General features: G+C 45.4%; 3 protein-coding genes across 3 annotated transcripts; 1 reads left to right on the top strand and 2 right to left on the bottom strand.

Moving 5' to 3' along the window:
• Positions 1 to 6,338: 6,338 nt before the first annotated feature.
• Positions 6,339 to 6,808, top strand: N7473_000011 (uncharacterized protein; the record flags this gene model as incomplete). The annotated part of the gene is made up of 3 exons (XM_057145951.1): positions 6,339 to 6,606; positions 6,656 to 6,723; positions 6,785 to 6,808. 3 exons carry the CDS (start codon positions 6,339 to 6,341, stop codon positions 6,806 to 6,808), a joined length of 360 nt encoding a protein of 119 aa, XP_057013837.1.
• Positions 6,809 to 8,689: 1,881 nt separating this feature from the next.
• Positions 8,690 to 9,161, bottom strand: N7473_000012 (uncharacterized protein; the record flags this gene model as incomplete). Its single annotated transcript, XM_057145952.1, has 3 exons — positions 8,690 to 8,713; positions 8,775 to 8,842; positions 8,894 to 9,161. 3 exons carry the CDS (start codon positions 9,159 to 9,161, stop codon positions 8,690 to 8,692), a joined length of 360 nt encoding a protein of 119 aa, XP_057013838.1.
• A 3,345-nt stretch (positions 9,162 to 12,506) lies between these two features.
• Positions 12,507 to 12,976, bottom strand: N7473_000013 (uncharacterized protein; the record flags this gene model as incomplete). Its single annotated transcript, XM_057145953.1, has 3 exons — positions 12,507 to 12,530; positions 12,592 to 12,659; positions 12,709 to 12,976. The coding sequence occupies 3 exons, from the start codon at positions 12,974 to 12,976 to the stop codon at positions 12,507 to 12,509; spliced, it is 360 nt and encodes a 119-aa protein (XP_057013839.1).
• Positions 12,977 to 19,261: the final 6,285 nt, after the last annotated feature.

A 19,261-nucleotide genomic window follows, 5' to 3' on the forward strand; every position in this document is an offset into this window, starting at 1 on the left:
TCTCAGATTTGGCTTCCAGCCCTGGCACAGTGCAATGGAATTCAGACGCGGTGTTCGACAATACTTCAGTGACCTTCAAACTGTGGCCATATTGAGCGTTCACGAAATTACAGAACGCTATCATCATGAGACTATATTTCTTCCAATTTATTTCTACCTGCGGAGTCTTGGTGTAGACTTCCGCTTCGGTACCAAGGTTAGCCAAATCGTGACAAGTCCGGATGGTTGCTCCCAGACCATTTCGCGTCTGGATATTATTCAAGAGGGATTCAATATCCACCAAGATATCAGGCCCCAAGATATTGTCTTAGCAACGCTTGGGTCTACTGTTTCAGGTTGTGCAATTGGAACAAACGAGTACCCGCCAGCTTTGCATTTAATGGAACCAACCGAGGAGCTAGATGAGAACTGGTCCATATGGCTGGAGCTTGGCTCCAGGCATGCCAAATTTGGCAATCCCTACAATTTTTGTACGCATCGGTCGCAATCAACCCTGGTGTCTTTTACAATCACTACTGAGGACATCGCATTTTTCCAATATGTCAGCAGGCTGTCGCGCTTTTCGCCCGCTGCTGGCAACTTCGTCCTTCTACAAGAAAGTCAGTGGAGGATTAATCTTTGCATCCCAAGACAAGAATTTGGTCAAGGCGAACCTGTTGATGTCCGAATTCTCTGGGGTTACGCTCTTGCCCCTGGTTCAAAAGGCGATTTTGTCGATAAACCCATGCTCTGCTGTTCAGGGGCAGAAATTTTATCAGAAATCCTCTCTCACCTCGACTACTCGTCTGAGCTACTTGTTCGGCACACTGTGGTCATTCCCCGCATTATGCCACGAATGACTTCTTTTTTGATGAGTCGGTGTTTTAATGATCGTCCGCAGGTTATTCCACCGAACACTACGAATATTGGCCTCGTAGGGCAGTTTGTCGAGCTTCCGCATCGCAGTTGCGTGGATCTGAGCTATGGAGTTCTGGCAGCGAAAATAGCTGTATTCAGTTTAATGGACATTGACAAGCCTTGTGTCAAATCGAAGATTCCATTTTTGACTGTACTGAGAGCTATCTTGTGGCGCTAATTCATTCTGTGTAATTTCTCAGAGTATTTGATACATACTTCTCGACGTTTTGACATAGCTGCCTCACGTATCGCTGTTTAGGTTACCCCACATTTGCTGGGACCCCTTTCTTATGAGGCTCGTCTCACTTCTGTGCCAATTGGCCAAGAGCTCCACTGGAACTGGGTTCTGATTAGCTTTGGGGAGGTATCAATAACACTCTCCATCATTGAGCGTTCGGCTTGGTAGTCGGGATACTGCGTGAACTTTGTTACCCCGACTGCATACATCACTCTTTCACGGGTGATGGCGAGGTTATCTTTACATGCTCGTACGGTATCTCTACATTAATCGCAACGTAAATCACTCTGTTAGCTAATCAATAAACTCAGTGTCTAGTAAATCACTGATTGCCATTGGATCTGGGGAGTTTGTACTCCAAATTATATAGTCCTCGTTTTAAGGATCCGCGGGGACGGAATGATCTTTGGGGAATAAGAGCAATATTTTCAAATCGTATACCGCAAAGTCAACTTTTCTATAGCTAGTTGAAGTCTGTACCTGACCAGGGATTCATGTGGCCAAAGCTAACACTATGCCCACGTTATCATACGGACGGTTATGTAGTAAAGCACACCATGTTCACTAAAGATAAGAATTTCGTCGCTTTCAAGTCACATTCATTGAACCTGGTAGGTTGGAAAAAGACCCCTAATAGTCCTGTCGCATTGCGCCCATCACGGACGCATGATAGCTTTCAGAGTTTTGTGCTAGCTTATCCCTTATATTCCAATGGCTCTAAAGAGACCCAACAAGCCAGGGTTGTGGGTAAACCAGGTGTCTCTCAAGCTTTGGCACTTTTTCTCATCACGCTAGGTTTTTCTTAGCAGCTATTGAGGTAGATTATAGCTCGATTAACTAACTTCTTTGACAGGTTCACGGTGATGATGACCATCGTGTTCGTCCAGAGGTTCACCACAGGCGAGATAGTTCACACGATTAACAACCAAATTACGTTTATTCTGTTTCAGGAACCCCATACACAAGTAATTCAGGCTTTGCCAGATGAACACAGCTAGTATCGGAGCTTAACCCAGACAGAACGCTCACAGGGATGATATCCGAAACCTCACTAACCGTATTGCCAGCGAGCGTAGACACTGCCAGACCAAGCACACTGACTACATATCCAGCACTAAGACTTTGTTAAACGGTATTCCCACTAGCCTCGGCCATACTTCTAAGGTTAAACAACAAGCGAGCTGATTGTCCGACCACTGCCCTATAAAATGCCTCTCTATATATTAAGGCAAAGCAGCGATACCCAGCGTGCAGAGAAGAGCAGAAAGCAAAACGAGCTTCATATTGCCGATGGATTTTTTAGGAATATCTTCTCGAATATCGAAGCAGAATTTGAGAAGTAGATACAAGTGATGTAGGGAACCGAGCCCTGTTTATTATACACGCCGTTCAAGAGATTCACAATGTACCGCAAAATCACAATTATTCTCAACTGGGACCTTACTGTTTCAGAAATGCTTCTAGGTCATACAATCAAAAGTCTGTGTAGGGTTAGCCTAGGACGTGAAAGGTAGCTTCTGTGGCTAACATTTGCTGGCCGGTGTAGCTCTAGTCATAGAGCATGAATTTGCATGCCTACATTTCTATAGTTCCAATCAATGTTTGTCCCCTGCATGGACGTAATCTAGGGCAAATGGAATAACGGTAGGAGGGTATTACATGCACAAATTGACTGACATTTTAGTGTATAAACAGGACTTAGGACATTGGTTAATTAAAACCTGAACCAAGGGCGACGACAGCAGCTACTTCCCTTCCATTTCACGGCATCCTTCTCGTATTACTCAATTGCCTTATTTAAGTAGACAAAACAGAATGCTTGCTACGTTTGCCAAAGGTAGGTTTCTATGTAGAATATGAAAGATTTCCATCGGACACCAGCCTGCCAGTAAAATATTTAGTAAAAATGTAATGAGCTTGGGGTACGGAGTAGAATTGGGCAGATTACTCAGGACAGAACCACCAAACTCACCGTATATGAGCCATGGAAAGGCCCTCCCAAAAGATAATCCCAGACATAAGACATTCAAGAATTGCGTTGCAAAGGTAGAATCTGTAATAAAACATATGATTCAAGATCCGTTTTCCCGTACGTTCTTAATTCCCATAAACCTGAGTAACGTACCTTAAATCCCTATCCTCTAGCGACCAAATAAGTAGAAAAACTGGCAAACTATATTTACTGACTACATAAACACACGATCATCTTTGTTAGGCTGATCCAATCCAGTGAAATAATGTGGGATGACTGGCATGGGGATGGGAGCAGGTTACTTCTTACAAGTTATTCTCTCGCTCATTCTATGCATATATAACTTAATGTATCCGCCTTGTTCATCGCGGAAAGGTTGCTCCGGGAAAGTATAGTAAGCGGTATTTCACTGCAGATGAAGCACAATAAAGGCGGCCGAATGGCTGGGTTTTAGCAACAGACCGTTCACATAGCACAATGTAATTTGCTGCAAGAAATGCATCAGCCGTGCACCATTGGCTGGAAAAAACGTTGACCAACATCAAAATTCTTGACAGAATCGCAGCAACAAGAAAGGGAACATAGACACCAAGAGCAGGGACTTCCGAATACCCCAGGAGTACAATGGGACAAAGTAGTCTGGCATAGGGCATACCATTGAATTATCCCTGGAGAAACGGAACTCATGTCTCTGTGTTGTCGAGGTCCATCAACTCCATCATGGTAGAATAGGAACGTGGGATTGGAATCTGTGCATCTAATGACCCTTCCGCCCTTTCACTTTGAGGATTGCCTCGCTACTAGCGATTTTGTCTTATTCCCGGGTTTATAACCTGGCCGTTACACCTGCCCGAACAGGGACCCCGTCATAAAATCCACACGCATTGCATATGTTATAATTTCCGTCAGACCAATTCGGGGAACGACGGTGGATAGAACATAAACGGGACGCCCGAATGAACCCGAGTTGGGAGGTTCGCCCCTTGTCACCACGGCACTAGCAATACCCAGCTTGGTATTTTCTTAGAGCCCATACGAACAGAATACAATGAAACAGAATACAATGAAACAGAATACAACGAAACAGAATACAATGGAACAGAATACAATGAACAGAATACAACGGCAGATCGCTCTACCAGGGCATCCCGAACGCACAAGGAAAAGAATTTCTCATGACCATCGAAGTACAGCAAACAGGTCTACATTCTAGATGTTCTTATCTGCAAACGCGGCTCATAGAGCTTCACAGAGGGGGATACTCTCCACTTTTTTTTAGATGGTCTCTCGACTGGCGAAGACATAACAGAAGACATTAGGTATAACAGACCATCATCCACAAGTGCAATTAGCTGGAAATTCCGACCTAGCACTTCCTAGGTTCAGCTACCGTACGTACACACGACATTCTACCCGATTTGCCCTTCTCATCCTTTGCCCTCAAGAGTGATTGCCGTTTCGCCGATCTGCTTCACTGCAGAGAGCCTTTGTTTCTACTCCAGTTTCACTCTGGTCTTTGACACTTTAGGAAGAACCGTTCCCTGCTGGATCAAGAGTTAAGAAAACAAGTACAGGTCTTCTTTGGTAAAGGGGGAGCAGAAAATAGCGTGTATGGAAGGCTGGACGAACTGCATGCTCCAAATATTCCACACCCATCTTGCTCAGATACTTTGCAGACGAAGCCGAGGGGAGCCTTCGCCAATCCCGCTGCTACAGTTGCTATATTTAGAGAGAGTGAGCCTCCACCAAGGTCACAATTAAGCCCGACACAGTCTACTGGTACTGATAACAGGACGCTTTCATCCGAATAGTAAATCATTCTGGGGTCGAACCACAAAGAGGGAAAAATTTTATTCCTTTCGGAGCATAACGACAACAAATCCACTTGCAATTAGTTATGGTTTCGAGAAAGCGAAAATCTGGTTTATTGCCCGGGTCCTGTACTAATCATCCAATTTTCTAGGGATAGGCTTGAAAGGGTTCTAGCCGGCATGTTATCCGGAAGGGGTATTGTGAAGTATGGCCGCCCACTGATCGACAAGCGCCCGTCGTGTAAGGGAACTAATTTCTATTGGCTGGCGTGTAGTCCATCAAATGACAACCATGTGGCGTCAGCAGCGGTAATTGGACACTCTGTGCATTTCCCAAGAAACATGCTCTTAGGTTTTGTCAGCACGAGTATGAGCACTAGGAGCTTGGTATGGCATTTGGAAAATATTCAATGTCATAATTCCAGCACATAGCTTCCCGGACGATGCCAAATAACGGTAAAAGCTTGGACTTAGCTGGTCAGTAAGGTTTCTATTCAGCACGAACTGTTGTACTATGCTTTGGCCTCTACTGTCACACTGTATAGCTGCTAGGGTGGACGGCCATTAGCTCCACCATTAGAATTTTCAGTCAAGCATACTCAATATACGTATGTATTAATCACGATCCACCTACCCAATTCATACCCAGTTCATATCCAGTATGGATAATCTATTGTAGCTTCAATATGGTCTTGAAAGTTTACGTACCAACTATAGACGCATGTTATACAGAAAACGGCCCTATCAGACATCTCACTAGATGTTAAGAAGAAGGAAAATCCAAACATAAACCCGAAAGCATTCTCGATAATTCTCACAATCTATAAGCTTTAAGCTATAAGAGATAGAGGGATACTGTTATATCCTTCTTCTTCACCTCTCTTATCGAGATCATTGCAGCATCCTTCTACTAAGGTCTATCAGATGACTAGAATGAAGGATCAAAACCTTGAGACGAGTATTCTTAGTATCTTATCTCTTATTTTGGTTAGTGGATGTGGACAAGGCAGCTCCATGTGAAGAAGCTAGCATCTTACTCGAATAGAGTACCGAGCTGGATTTAAATACCGAGCTAAATGTAAATTGAGAGTTTGTACAGATTCGGAATGTAGCTAGGGTGTCATCATTATTAACATATTTGTCCCGCATCCCTAATGCTCGAACCCCTGACAGTTGTAAATGCCTATGAAAGTATTCTAGATACGACCCTATGAAGAATTTGGAAGAATGGAACCTAGGTCATGTTGACACTTGAGATAGAAGTGCGTCATTAGAAACGACCTGATAGGGCTATATAAGGGCAGACATCCCCGAGCGAGGCGATATGAATTCAATCATCTCACGCGTATCTACTGTCGTACAGCCCACTGCAAAATTGCGCCCCATTTCTTCCCATTGTTGCAAAATCCAACCTTTCGCAATGAAGGCCTCGATTATCTCCGTTATTTCATTCGCCATTGCCGTTGCGGCATTGCCGCCAATGGAGCACTCGGACAAGCCGGGCAAGCATTCAATCATCAAATCCCGAGAGCAATGCGACGGGGGAAAGGTTTCTTGCTGCTCTCCCATGAAGGAGGACAACGAGAACATACTCCTCTCATTGCTGGATGGACTTAATGTCTTGGGTGTCAAAGATTCTTACTGCTCACCAATCAGCGTGATTGGCCCTCTCAACTTGGCTATCCTAGGTAAGTAAATACCTAGTATATGAATGAACAGCACTAACTTCCATGGAAGGCACCGTCAACGAGTCGAAGGATAACTTCGACTGCAGACACACTGTTGCTTGCTGCAATGGTGACGATGTAAGTTCCGTGTATACTTATCCACCCAGATGGATAGGTGGTTAACCAGTGTTTCGCACAGTGCCGTCCCCTGAGCGAGGAGTAACGGATCTGTCACACCTCGTGGGGAAGCGTAACCACTGGCGCCTCTGCCGGTCCCCTACACTTCTTGTCATCACCAGGACTAAGAAGCCGTCTTATTACCTTGGGTCATTTGCCTTTCCTCGTGTTTTGCCGGTTGCTATTTGGATACATGAGTGGAAGACAAATTCTATCCTTCTACAGGCCCGCGCTGTCGCCCAATGTTCAAGTGTCTTGCTACTTTGTGTTTCTTATTTGATTGGTATTTATCAATCGTCCACTCGTTTTGCCTAGCTGTCTTACAATGGAACACTCCTAATGTGCTATTCAACCGACCCCCTGTTCATATTCATAGCCTGCTTTGCGGGCAAGGATGAGGCCGTACTCATATATCTGACTGAAGGAACGCCAGAAGTGTTGTCTTATGCGTAGACTAAACCCTGAAATTTACGTACTGAAGCTGAGTAGCACTAACCCAAATATCCTGCAAATAGGCAGGATCTGAAAAACGTGCAAACGGACCGGGAGGATGGTGAAGACCGAAGGCGAATTGCATCTTGTTCAGGTACATCAAATCGTCCGGGCCGGCAGAACTGAAGTTTCTGCGATTGCTAAGCTACCGCTTCCAAAGTAATAAATCTACTAGCTAAAATCCTCTAGATAGACAAACAATTGCATACTTGGATCAAGAGCTTGTTTATAGGCATATAAGATACTCTTAAGCAGAGAGCAAGCAACAATCTCTTCGTGCGCTTTATAAAAGTCAGCAGGTACAGAAGGTACGAATATGCGTTTAGTTTAAAGCAAGCCATGCCCAGATACTTCAAAACAGGAGCTCAAATTCTACCCAGTAGTGTATGGCAATTCGAGCAGAAACAGGCCAAAGAATCTCTTAGGATGCCAAGGAATTTTTGATATGCCGCCTTGAGCTAGAGCTATTGAAGAACATTATATCCACAAAAAGAAGCAAGAGAACGACGGATCAATCAAAATCTTTGCTCTATAGACAACTAGAGTAGAGAGTATTGCAAAAAAAAATCTAATGCCGTAACGCGCTTACCTTAATGTGTCTGCAAAGCGTCATTATTATCTTTGCAGCTATGGTGGAACTGCCTGCGCAGATACTGTTGAAATATTTGTGTGCGACGGTGGAGGCAGCAAAGAAGCTGTTGGGCTGAAGCTCATTCAAAGAAAGTTATTTCGAGCTAATTGAGACGAGGGCAGTATCTGTAATTGAATATACGTGGCAAGTATCGAATCTAACGATGGAGCGCTGAGGTAAAGACCTGTGGTAGCGGGTTGGGCACCTTGTAGGTAACAGGGCTCATGCAATTTTCATCGGAAGTATTCGAGTTTTTTGATCAAAAAGAACTACTCCACAGTTGCCGTGCAAGACACCAATCGTAATACTTCTTACAAAGTTCTAGTTCTCCTAACTTTTTGTAGTATAACGGATTGATTTTCTACTCAGCTTCAGTACGTAAATTTCAGGGTTTAGTCTACGCATAAGACAACACTTCTGGCGTTCCTTCAGCCAGATATATGAGTACGGCCTCATCCCTGCCCGCAAAGCAGGCTATGAATATGAACAGGGGGTCGGTTGAATAGCACATTAGGAGTGTTCCATTGTAAGACAGCTAGGCAAAACGAGTGGACGATTGATAAATACCAATCAAATAAGAAACACAAAGTAGCAAGACACTTGAACATTGGGCGACAGCGCGGGCCTGTAGAAGGATAGAATTTGTCTTCCACTCATGTATCCAAATAGCAACCGGCAAAACACGAGGAAAGGCAAATGACCCAAGGTAATAAGACGGCTTCTTAGTCCTGGTGATGACAAGAAGTGTAGGGGACCGGCAGAGGCGCCAATGGTTACGCTTCCCCACGAGGTGTGACAGATCCGTTACTCCTCGCTCAGGGGACGGCACTGTGCGAAACACTGGTTAACCACCTATCCATCTGGGTGGATGAGTATACGCAGAACTTACATCGTCACCATTGCAGCAAGCAACAGTGTGCTGGCAATTAAACTTGTCTTTGGTTTCATCGACGGAGCCTTGCACGGGAAGTTAGCGGTTTTTACTTATCCTGCGGGGAACTTACTTACCCAGAAGGGCTAGGTTGAGAGGCCCAATCACACTAATCGGCGAACAGTAAGAATCTTTGATGCCTAGGACATTAAGCCCATCCAGCAACGAGAGGAGAGTGCTGTCGTTATCCACGATCTTAGGAGAGCAGCAAGAAACCTTTCCCCCACCGCATTGCTCTTGGGATTTGATGATCGAAAGATTGCCCGGCTTGTCCGAGTGCTCCTTTGGCCGCAATGCCGCAACGGCAAGGGCGAATGAAATAACGGAGATGATCGAGGCCTTCATTGCGAAAGGTTGGATTTTGCAACAATGGGAAGAAATAGGGCGCAATTTTGCAGTGGGCTGTACGACAGTAGATACGCGTGAGATGATTGAATTCATATCGCCTCGCTCGGGGATGTCTGCCCTTATATAGCCCTATCAGGTCGTTTCTAATGACGCACTTCTATCTCAAGTGTCAACATGACCTAGGTTCCATTCTTCCAAATTCTTCATAGGGTCGTATCTAGAATACTTTCATCGGCATTTTACACCTGTCAGGGGCTCTAACTTCAGGAAGGTAGGGGAGAGAAAGAGATCGATAATGATAACACCCTGATTGCATTCCGAACTCGTCCAATCATTCAATGACTTTCAGTCTAGAGATTAAATCTAGCTAGGTGCGGTATTCTGTCTATACAGGTGAGGAGCTAGCCACTCACATCCACCTACCTAAATAGGATAGTAAGCATACCAATAATACTGGTCTACGTGTTTGATGCCTTTTCCTCATAATGGAATCAAGCTCGGCGACAGAAAGCTAACCCTCGACGAACACTAAGGATGTAACAATATCCCTAGATTCCATATAGCTCTATCATTCAGAAATCCGATTATTTTAGGCATTATATTCCACTATTCCTAATGTCGAGTGTATCTTCGCGCAGCAACTCTGCAGCGAAGGAGGATAATCAGATATAGATAAGCGTTGAGAGTACGGACACAATTGCATATTGGTCATTGCACGCATGGATCCTGCTACTACATAATACCGAGGAATGACATTTACGTGAAAATTCTTCTTGGTTGCCTCACAGAGCGGTCAGGTAGGGTTCAAAAAGTAGCTGCTCAACGCGGGACAGGAACTCACATTCTGTCCCGTAAAGCGTCAATTCTAATGCAGTAAAGTATACAACGTGTATACTTGCTCGACTAAAGTTGACGGGTGCCGCAGCCGGGCATGGTTTGATAAGGACAAAGACATTCGAGAAATTAGTAAATTGGACATTACACTTCCCAGGTACGCTATCCACAAGGGAGAAAGATTTTCGGCCTAAGCATGACAGTGGTAGGTTAATTTAAGATCCCTAGCAGAGCGCTTCCATTCGATAACATATAGTCCGGCCAATAGGCTACGCTTCCGATAAGAGGTTGCTGATGTCAGCAAAAGAGACCTGCGGCTGGAACCCGCCCCTTCGGGCGTGCCCATAAAATTGTGGCCCGGTGTGATCTCCCGGAGCTTGCACAGTGACATCGAACCGTGGGCCCCTCAGCTTCATGCGTCCAGCCTAATAGATTTCTGCGCTAAAGCCTCGGTAGTAGGCCCGAGAAAGAGAGTCGAACAGTGTACTGGTCAAGCCGATTTCGAGAACGACCGTATACACAAAGTCTTCACAAGAGAATACCAAGCCATGCAACTTTATCGGATCGGGTGGGATAGTGAGGTGGTGAGGTGCGAGTTTATCCAAAATGGTGACAACCAAAGCATTTCAACGTTTAGTTTTCGATACGTAAAGTTCAACGGGTGAGCTCCACTAATATTCTATCAACAATGTGACAGCTACGGAGTACTTGGAAATAGGCCAACCACGGCAACGGAATCAAAAGGGGAGAAATTGAGGGTATGATTGATCGATTGAAGAACATAAAATGAGGGTGCTCATGGGGGTTGAAATACCCATGAACTTACAGTGTGACGGAGGTCCACGGATGTTGAATATCCTGGTGCCTGATGACAACATAAACAGCTGGGATTCGCCATATAGAAGTGTTGCATCATCTAGAAAACAATTGATGTGATGTTCATCCTTGTTTTGGTACGAGTAGCAACCCATTGGGGTTGACATTATATTGTCGATTCTGCACTGAAGATACGGCTCGAAGAGGAGCAGGGTCAGCTTCGGCGGTCAGTTGCATGGCTGAACGCTGAATGCGATATATTACTCCAGTGCTGCAATGATCAGGCCCTGGAGCTGTTCGGCCGCCGGAAAGCTGTGGCTGCCCTCAATGATGGGACCGTCGACGCTTTGAAGGCAAACGAGAAACGCTCGTAAAGAATGATCGAGTTGAACTAGTCTTGCAAACACGGCAGTGGGATACCAGTCGAGTTGGGTGTCTCATTCCTGGTCCAACATGTACAAAGTATGTTGGATTCCTTTGTTTCGTACTTCTCTTTGTCTTGGTGTTCTCAGCATCACTGTCCCTGGTTTTGTGCGCAAGTTCTTAACTACCATGTCCATGCCTTCAGAAAAAATACAGCTCTACCCTCATCCTCCGCCCCTTTAATTACACTCGAATTCCAGCATTAAGATCGCTGGAACGGCATGAGGATAGTATTGCTTCGGCTTGAGAGGGGGAATTGCTGGAGTTTGGTGTCATTGTGAGAACTATGGTTCTTTCTACCCTGCAGTACCTGACCTCACTCGGCTCGATCCTCGGGACGCTATGCGGATGAATACCAGTCTCTTTTTATCTTCTTGACAATAATAATGACGGCTCATGCTCTACGCCTATCGACTGAGCACAAATCGAGGCCTTGCATGGAGGAAAAGCAAGAATGCTCAAAAGCCCTTGAAACATGGCCATCTCATTAATTTTCACAAGCACCAATCAATCAATCAATCACTCTATTGACTTGTTGCAGCCTAACTAGTGGCGTAATGGCTATGCAGGCGCTGCCTCCGACGGAAGCAAGAGTGATCCGAACGCTAGACCCGCGCATGAAACAGTAAATACATAGGAAAACGGCGTATAGCCATAGAGATCAGCCCAAAAACCAGCCCAAAAACAGTATCAAAACGCCCTCAGAGCCCTCAGTCCCACGATATATTTCTCAGTTCGCCCTCACATTGGCCTGCTGTTTCCCCTGTATCTTTATCCCCGGTATCCCTCCTGCTTCGTTCTCAATTGGTGGCGTTCGTTGTTGATGTTGGATGTATTCAGTACGTAAATTTCAGGGTTTAGTCTACGCATAAGACAACACTTCTGGCGTTCCTTCAGTCAGATATATGAGTACGGCCTCATCCTTGCCCGCAAAGCAGGCTATGAATATGAACAGGGGGTCGGTTGAATAGCACATTAGGAGTGTTCCATTGTAAGACAGCTAGGCAAAACGAGTGGACGATTGATAAATACCAATCAAATAAGAAACACAAAGTAGCAAGACACTTGAACATTGGGCGACAGCGCGGGCCTGTAGAAGGATAGAATTTGTCTTCCACTCATGTATCCAAATAGCAACCGGCAAAACACGAGGAAAGGCAAATGACCCAAGGTAATAAGACGGCTTCTTAGTCCTGGTGATGACAAGAAGTGTAGGGGACCGGCAGAGGCGCCAGTGGTTACGCTTCCCCACGAGGTGTGACAGATCCGTTACTCCTCGCTCAGGGGACGGCACTGTGCGAAACACTGGTTAACCACCTATCCATCTGGGTGGATAAGTATACACGGAACTTACATCGTCACCATTGCAGCAAGCAACAGTGTGTCTGCAGTCGAAGTTATCCTTCGACTCGTTGACGGTGCCTTCCATGGAAGTTAGTGCTGTTCATTCATATACTAGGTATTTACTTACCTAGGATAGCCAAGTTGAGAGGGCCAATCACGCTGATTGGTGAGCAGTAAGAATCTTTGACACCCAAGACATTAAGTCCATCCAGCAATGAGAGGAGTATGTTCTCGTTGTCCTCCTTCATGGGAGAGCAGCAAGAAACCTTTCCCCCGTCGCATTGCTCTCGGGATTTGATGATTGAATGCTTGCCCGGCTTGTCCGAGTGCTCCATTGGCGGCAATGCCGCAACGGCAATGGCGAATGAAATAACGGAGATAATCGAGGCCTTCATTGCGAAAGGTTGGATTTTGCAACAATGGGAAGAAATGGGGCGCAATTTTGCAGTGGGCTGTACGACAGTAGATACGCGTGAGATGATTGAATTCATATCGCCTCGCTCGGGGATGTCTGCCCTTATATAGCCCTATCAGGTCGTTTCTAATGACGCACTTCTATCTCAAGTGTCAACATGACCTAGGTTCCATTCTTCCAAATTCTTCATAGGGTCGTATCTAGAATACTTTCATAGGCATTTACAACTGTCAGGGGTTCGAGCATTAGGGATGCGGGACAAATATGTTAATAATGATGACACCCTAGCTACATTCCGAATCTGTACAAACTCTCAATTTACATTTAGCTCGGTATTTAAATCCAGCTCGGTACTCTATTCGAGTAAGATGCTAGCTTCTTCACATGGAGCTGCCTTGTCCACATCCACTAACCAAAATAAGAGATAAGATACTAAGAATACTCGTCTCAAGGTTTTGATCCTTCATTCTAGTCATCTGATAGACCTTAGTAGAAGGATGCTGCAATGATCTCGATAAGAGAGGTGAAGAAGAAGGATATAACAGTATCCCTCTATCTCTTATAGCTTAAAGCTTATAGATTGTGAGAATTATCGAGAATGCTTTCGGGTTTATGTTTGGATTTTCCTTCTTCTTAACATCTAGTGAGATGTCTGATAGGGCCGTTTTCTGTATAACATGCGTCTATAGTTGGTACGTAAACTTTCAAGACCATATTGAAGCTACAATAGATTATCCATACTGGATATGAACTGGGTATGAATTGGGTAGGTGGATCGTGATTAATACATACGTATATTGAGTATGCTTGACTGAAAATTCTAATGGTGGAGCTAATGGCCGTCCACCCTAGCAGCTATACAGTGTGACAGTAGAGGCCAAAGCATAGTACAACAGTTCGTGCTGAATAGAAACCTTACTGACCAGCTAAGTCCAAGCTTTTACCGTTATTTGGCATCGTCCGGGAAGCTATGTGCTGGAATTATGACATTGAATATTTTCCAAATGCCATACCAAGCTCCTAGTGCTCATACTCGTGCTGACAAAACCTAAGAGCATGTTTCTTGGGAAATGCACAGAGTGTCCAATTACCGCTGCTGACGCCACATGGTTGTCATTTGATGGACTACACGCCAGCCAATAGAAATTAGTTCCCTTACACGACGGGCGCTTGTCGATCAGTGGGCGGCCATACTTCACAATACCCCTTCCGGATAACATGCCGGCTAGAACCCTTTCAAGCCTATCCCTAGAAAATTGGATGATTAGTACAGGACCCGGGCAATAAACCAGATTTTCGCTTTCTCGAAACCATAACTAATTGCAAGTGGATTTGTTGTCGTTATGCTCCGAAAGGAATAAAATTTTTCCCTCTTTGTGGTTCGACCCCAGAATGATTTACTATTCGGATGAAAGCGTCCTGTTATCAGTACCAGTAGACTGTGTCGGGCTTAATTGTGACCTTGGTGGAGGCTCACTCTCTCTAAATATAGCAACTGTAGCAGCGGGATTGGCGAATCAATCAATCAATAAATCAACACTCTATTAACCTGTTGCAGCCTAACTAGTGGCGTAATGGCTATGCAGGCGCTCCCTCCGGCGGAAGCAAGAGTGATCCGAACGCCAGACCCGCGCATGAAACAGTAAATACATAGGAAAACAGCGTATTGCCATAGAAATCAGCCCAAAAATCAGTCCAAGACAGTATCAGAACGCCCTCCAAGCCCTCAGTCCCACGATATATCTCTCAATTCGCCCTCACCTTGGCCTGCCGCTTCCTCTGCACCTCCATCCCCGGTATCTCTCCTGCTTCGTTCTCAATTGGTGGCGTTCGTTGTCGACTAGTGTCGACGAGTTGGATGTATTCTTCCACGACCTCTCGGTAAGCCGTGGTTTTGGCGCTCCTCCTACCCAGCGTCTTCACCCCCTGTGCCGTCGCCAGATCATCCTGGCGGATCGTTTCCTTCGCCCTGGTAAGATCAGCTCTTGATACATTTACGTAAAGAGACATTGTCCTGAACATGCCCAGTTGTCATGATTATTGTAAATGGAGTTTGGCTAGGTTTAAGAGCTACATTTTTGGGCTTCTACAGGACCACAATGGTTCAACATTTGCTGACCTATCTTCCAACCAATCGGAACTCCGCCCGAAAGCTACTATTACAGTTTCCAGTGATCTACCCCTGTATCGTTGCGTTCACATACTACGAGTGATAATCAGGAAATATTACTTTGCATCCTAGCCTCCAGGTAGTCTCTTGTGATCCCTTGCGACTGGGTTTAAACCTGAAAGGGGAAGAGGAGGCAGCTAGATCAGGGAAAGAAATGCGGCGACCATTGGGGACCCGTGCATTGCCCGAAGCGAGAGGCTCGAGGAGTTCTGAGAATCACTCCAAATAGCAAGTCTGCCATGATAAAACAGACAATCAATCATACCTGCTGAGATATTGGCATATCATCTTGGTGAAATAGCGAGTTGATGCGACGAGGTCTGCCATGGAGACTATGAAGCCGTTACGCTACTTTCAGATCGATATACCTTGATGACTATGTGCAGAACCCAACCTTGTGAAACAGAAGCAATATGTCAAAGCTTTTGACAGTCAAAAGACTAGAAAGTGCAGTGGTCGAGCCTGTTCGGCCAGAAGTGCCGCTGTTTGACTATTTGTCATATTGTTTTATAAACCTCGCAGTTGTGGATACAATGAGGGAACAAGCTAGGTCGTAGGTCCTCCCTCACTGGGAATGATGATGTTCCGTTTCATAAAATTTGCAACTGCCTGAGTCGGCCGGTGATGCGTTTCAGACAGGTTAGATTGCGATGCCACGAAGCTGAAAGATCGCGATGGAGAAGGAACTGGGAGTTTAATACTGGTGTCGTCAATCCTGTCTCTTATTTCTAGCTCTCTTCGCAATTTTGTTATTGACGATTTTGTAGACATTTCAGGCTCCCCACTGGTTGGCCCTCGGTTGCTTTTGATATTTTTCTCACAGCACTAAAATTGACGTGGCTATGGCACAGGATAGGACACCATTCAGTAAGGGCTCAAGCTGAAGGCGTCATTTGTCCAGTGTCTGCACCATCCATGAAGTGGCTTGCGTAGCTATTCCAGATTGAGAGCGTCTTTATCATGTCTCTTTGTACTACACCATCGGTTGCACCTCACGAAATGGTAAGCTTTACCCCGGTTCGGTTTGGCCTTTGATATACTGGACTGTTGCATAGTCGTACGCACATATATTTGACCTGTTGGGATTTCCACTTGTAAGGGTAGAACGCCGGCAGTCTCATAGAATGCGCCTTTGCTATATTTGAACTATTTTCTACTACGTCACGTACTGCGCTCCTTTTCAAAGGATATTATGCTAGTTTCCCCTACTTTAGTAGTCCATGTGACTGTATGCATGTACGAATCAGTTCCTGGTAATAGGAGATATCATATTAACAGCGCAGTGCTTCCTCGGCAACCAATCCATCGTCAATATACGACATTTGTCGTTTCTTCTCTGCATGAAAATACAATAAGCCGAATACAAGCGTTGCTGTAGCATCCTTAGCCCTGAGTTTGGCCTGGTTCTACCGTATCCATTGATTTTGATTTTCACTCAGATCCTATAAGCCTCAAACTGCACCAATTACGGTGAAAGGGACCTAGTGCTTAAGCTTCTACCACGAGATCCCGCTAATTACGCCCTGTAGGCTTACCGCTATAGCTGAAAAGATATGGGAGCCATGTATGTAAACACGAAAACCGTGATCCTCCATAAAGAACGAGAAGCGTTATAATTGGGAATATCTATCAGAGAAAGATTTCATGCGCTAACGAGACACGATACAGGTAGGGGAATGCGCAATATACAAGGGAGCCATAGTCAGGGGACGGTAGCCAAAATGGTGAGTATAACTAGTTGACTTGAGTGTATGACCTGCTCCCTTGCTTCCAATCAAGGGTGATTCTAATGACTCTTAAAATGGATGAATTAAGCCCGGGCCACCTGTCCTCGTATTGATACTGAATATCATTTATCCAGTCTAGCGTCATCAATAGAAGTATAAAGTGACTCCTCTGCTTCGTTGCTGAACACTTTTTCTCTCACCTCTTCTCCCACCGATGAGAGGCTGTCTGCCTAATCTTCTTTATTTCCACAGTTAATCAAATTTCTTACGAATTACTTCCCAATTTGTGAAGGTTTGCGATGACTGCAGACAACTCGCAAAGCACTTTGACTTCATTATTTCAAACAGCAAGTACGTGAACCTTCACTGGGGTTCAAGTGTCCAAATTTGGGGAACTTACCTGATGATGAGGTACATTCATGGCATACAGACTTCCTACATGTGCATTGGGACCTTTCAATACTTAAGCCCGAACATCAACAACTGCAACACAGACAGTGGTGTTGTAAACAAGGAATCAATATGGACTGAAAAGGCGCACGTCCAGCAACATATTCTAAGCCGAGAAATGCCTTTGCGCATCTTATGACGAGCCAATACGCAAGCATCGGTGTAGAGAAAGTTTACTTTTGATCACCTACGCGGACTTCGATTGTTGGAATTCTTCAGCGCTCAGGCATCCCTCGAGTGAACAAGAGCCGCATCGGCAGTGATTCTGGGGCAGGTTGCCCTGTTACAGCAGGGTCGCTGAGCCTGGTCACCACACTTGGCCTGCTTCTATCTGAAGGTATGGCTGTTACGGAGATGCGGGCCAAGTGTGATGACAGGCTCAGCCACGTTACTATAACAAGTCTACCCTACCTTAGTGGCACTATCGAGAGCATACGGTTCAATGGAGGCTTAAGGCGCGATTTTGACTAATATGCGTTTAACTTTTTACCACCGGCATTTGGAATATGACGTGAGACTCTTCATCGGAAAAGAAGCTGAGATAGGGATAAGTAAAGATGTCGTGTTCGTTCGATCGATGTCCATTTCCCAGATGTCAATGCGATCTAAAAAGAATGTGGGAAGCATTGGCAGGTCTATGGCCCCAAGTCTTCAACTATTCCTAAGCATTCCATGCTTTATTTCAAAAACTACGCAAACCAAACGAAATGGCCGATTGTTCACCTCTCGTGACTCAACAGATGGACCCAAATAAACTTAAAAAGTGTATTAGGCCCATGATCAACACTATGTGCATACTTTTGCCAGTGGCCCTGAACGTCATCTTCAATGGCCGACGTACAATCGATGGAACCTCCTGCGCTATGGCCACAGCACGAGTATCTCTATCCCTTAAGCATCGCCTTTAAGACCTCCCTTGATTTGACAAGTCTGCTAACTCCTACCCAAAACCGTACCTCCCTTCACAGAACAGCCGCCGGACGTAATATTATGTTGTTCAATAGCTCATGCTGTTCGATAGCGCGATGATCCCAGTGTCCCGCCACAAACGCTCTCCGGGTGAAGGCCCCCACATGCTACACTTCAGCAGAACTAGGTGAAAGCGGTTATAGGTGGTTTTCGATACCTCGGATATCCCTGATTCCGCTTGGTGGCTTGAATAGCACCTTGATCCACCCGATAAATATATTAAATCGGCTCAACGTGAAATTGCAACATCCATACCTCAAATTCCGGACGATTCTCTATGCCTTCCGCTTCTCAACATACGTCGATCATTCTCTCGTTATGGTGATTAGACCCAGCTAGGCCGGTGGTTTGTCCTTGCATTCACCTGGTCTAGGAGTGTATGGCTCGGAAAGCTTATCACCCTTTTGCCGGAGATGGCCCCGCTACTTTTTCGGAGGCTGATCCGATTGGATGGCTGAGGAACCGTCAAATAACAATCACGTGCCGGCAGCAGGCCAGAAAGTCTAATCCAAAATAGACGTCGCGACGTGCAGCGGGAACCCACCGCCCAGACAGGGGTTATGCGACGGTGTGGGGCACCCAGCTAAACAGGACAAATTGTGACTGACTAACCTTAAGTCCCGTTTGTAGGGAAACGGAGTCCTAGTTGGAACGTGACTCATAATCAATGAATTGAAAATGACACTCCTTTCATTCCTGCTCCTTGGCGAGGGTGTTAAGTGGAGGCTGGCAAAGTGAGTGTATGTAAAGGCAGTAGTCCGAGCTTATAGTTTTCTAGGCCAAGTGAAGCGTGGTAGGCGACACAGTAATAATGTCGCATACCGCTCATGGAGGAGGAATGATGCATTGTAAGCATCATATATTCCCTCTCCTCCAGTAATTTCCTTGAATTGGAGAGCAACATGATCAGGGGGTGGAAAGGGTACTCATTTATGATCGAGGTATCGAT

Source organism: Penicillium subrubescens (genome assembly GCF_028828155.1).
Source record: "Penicillium subrubescens strain IBT 31985 chromosome Unknown utg000001l_segment0_segment0, whole genome shotgun sequence".
NCBI classification, from domain to species: domain Eukaryota; kingdom Fungi; phylum Ascomycota; class Eurotiomycetes; order Eurotiales; family Aspergillaceae; genus Penicillium; species Penicillium subrubescens.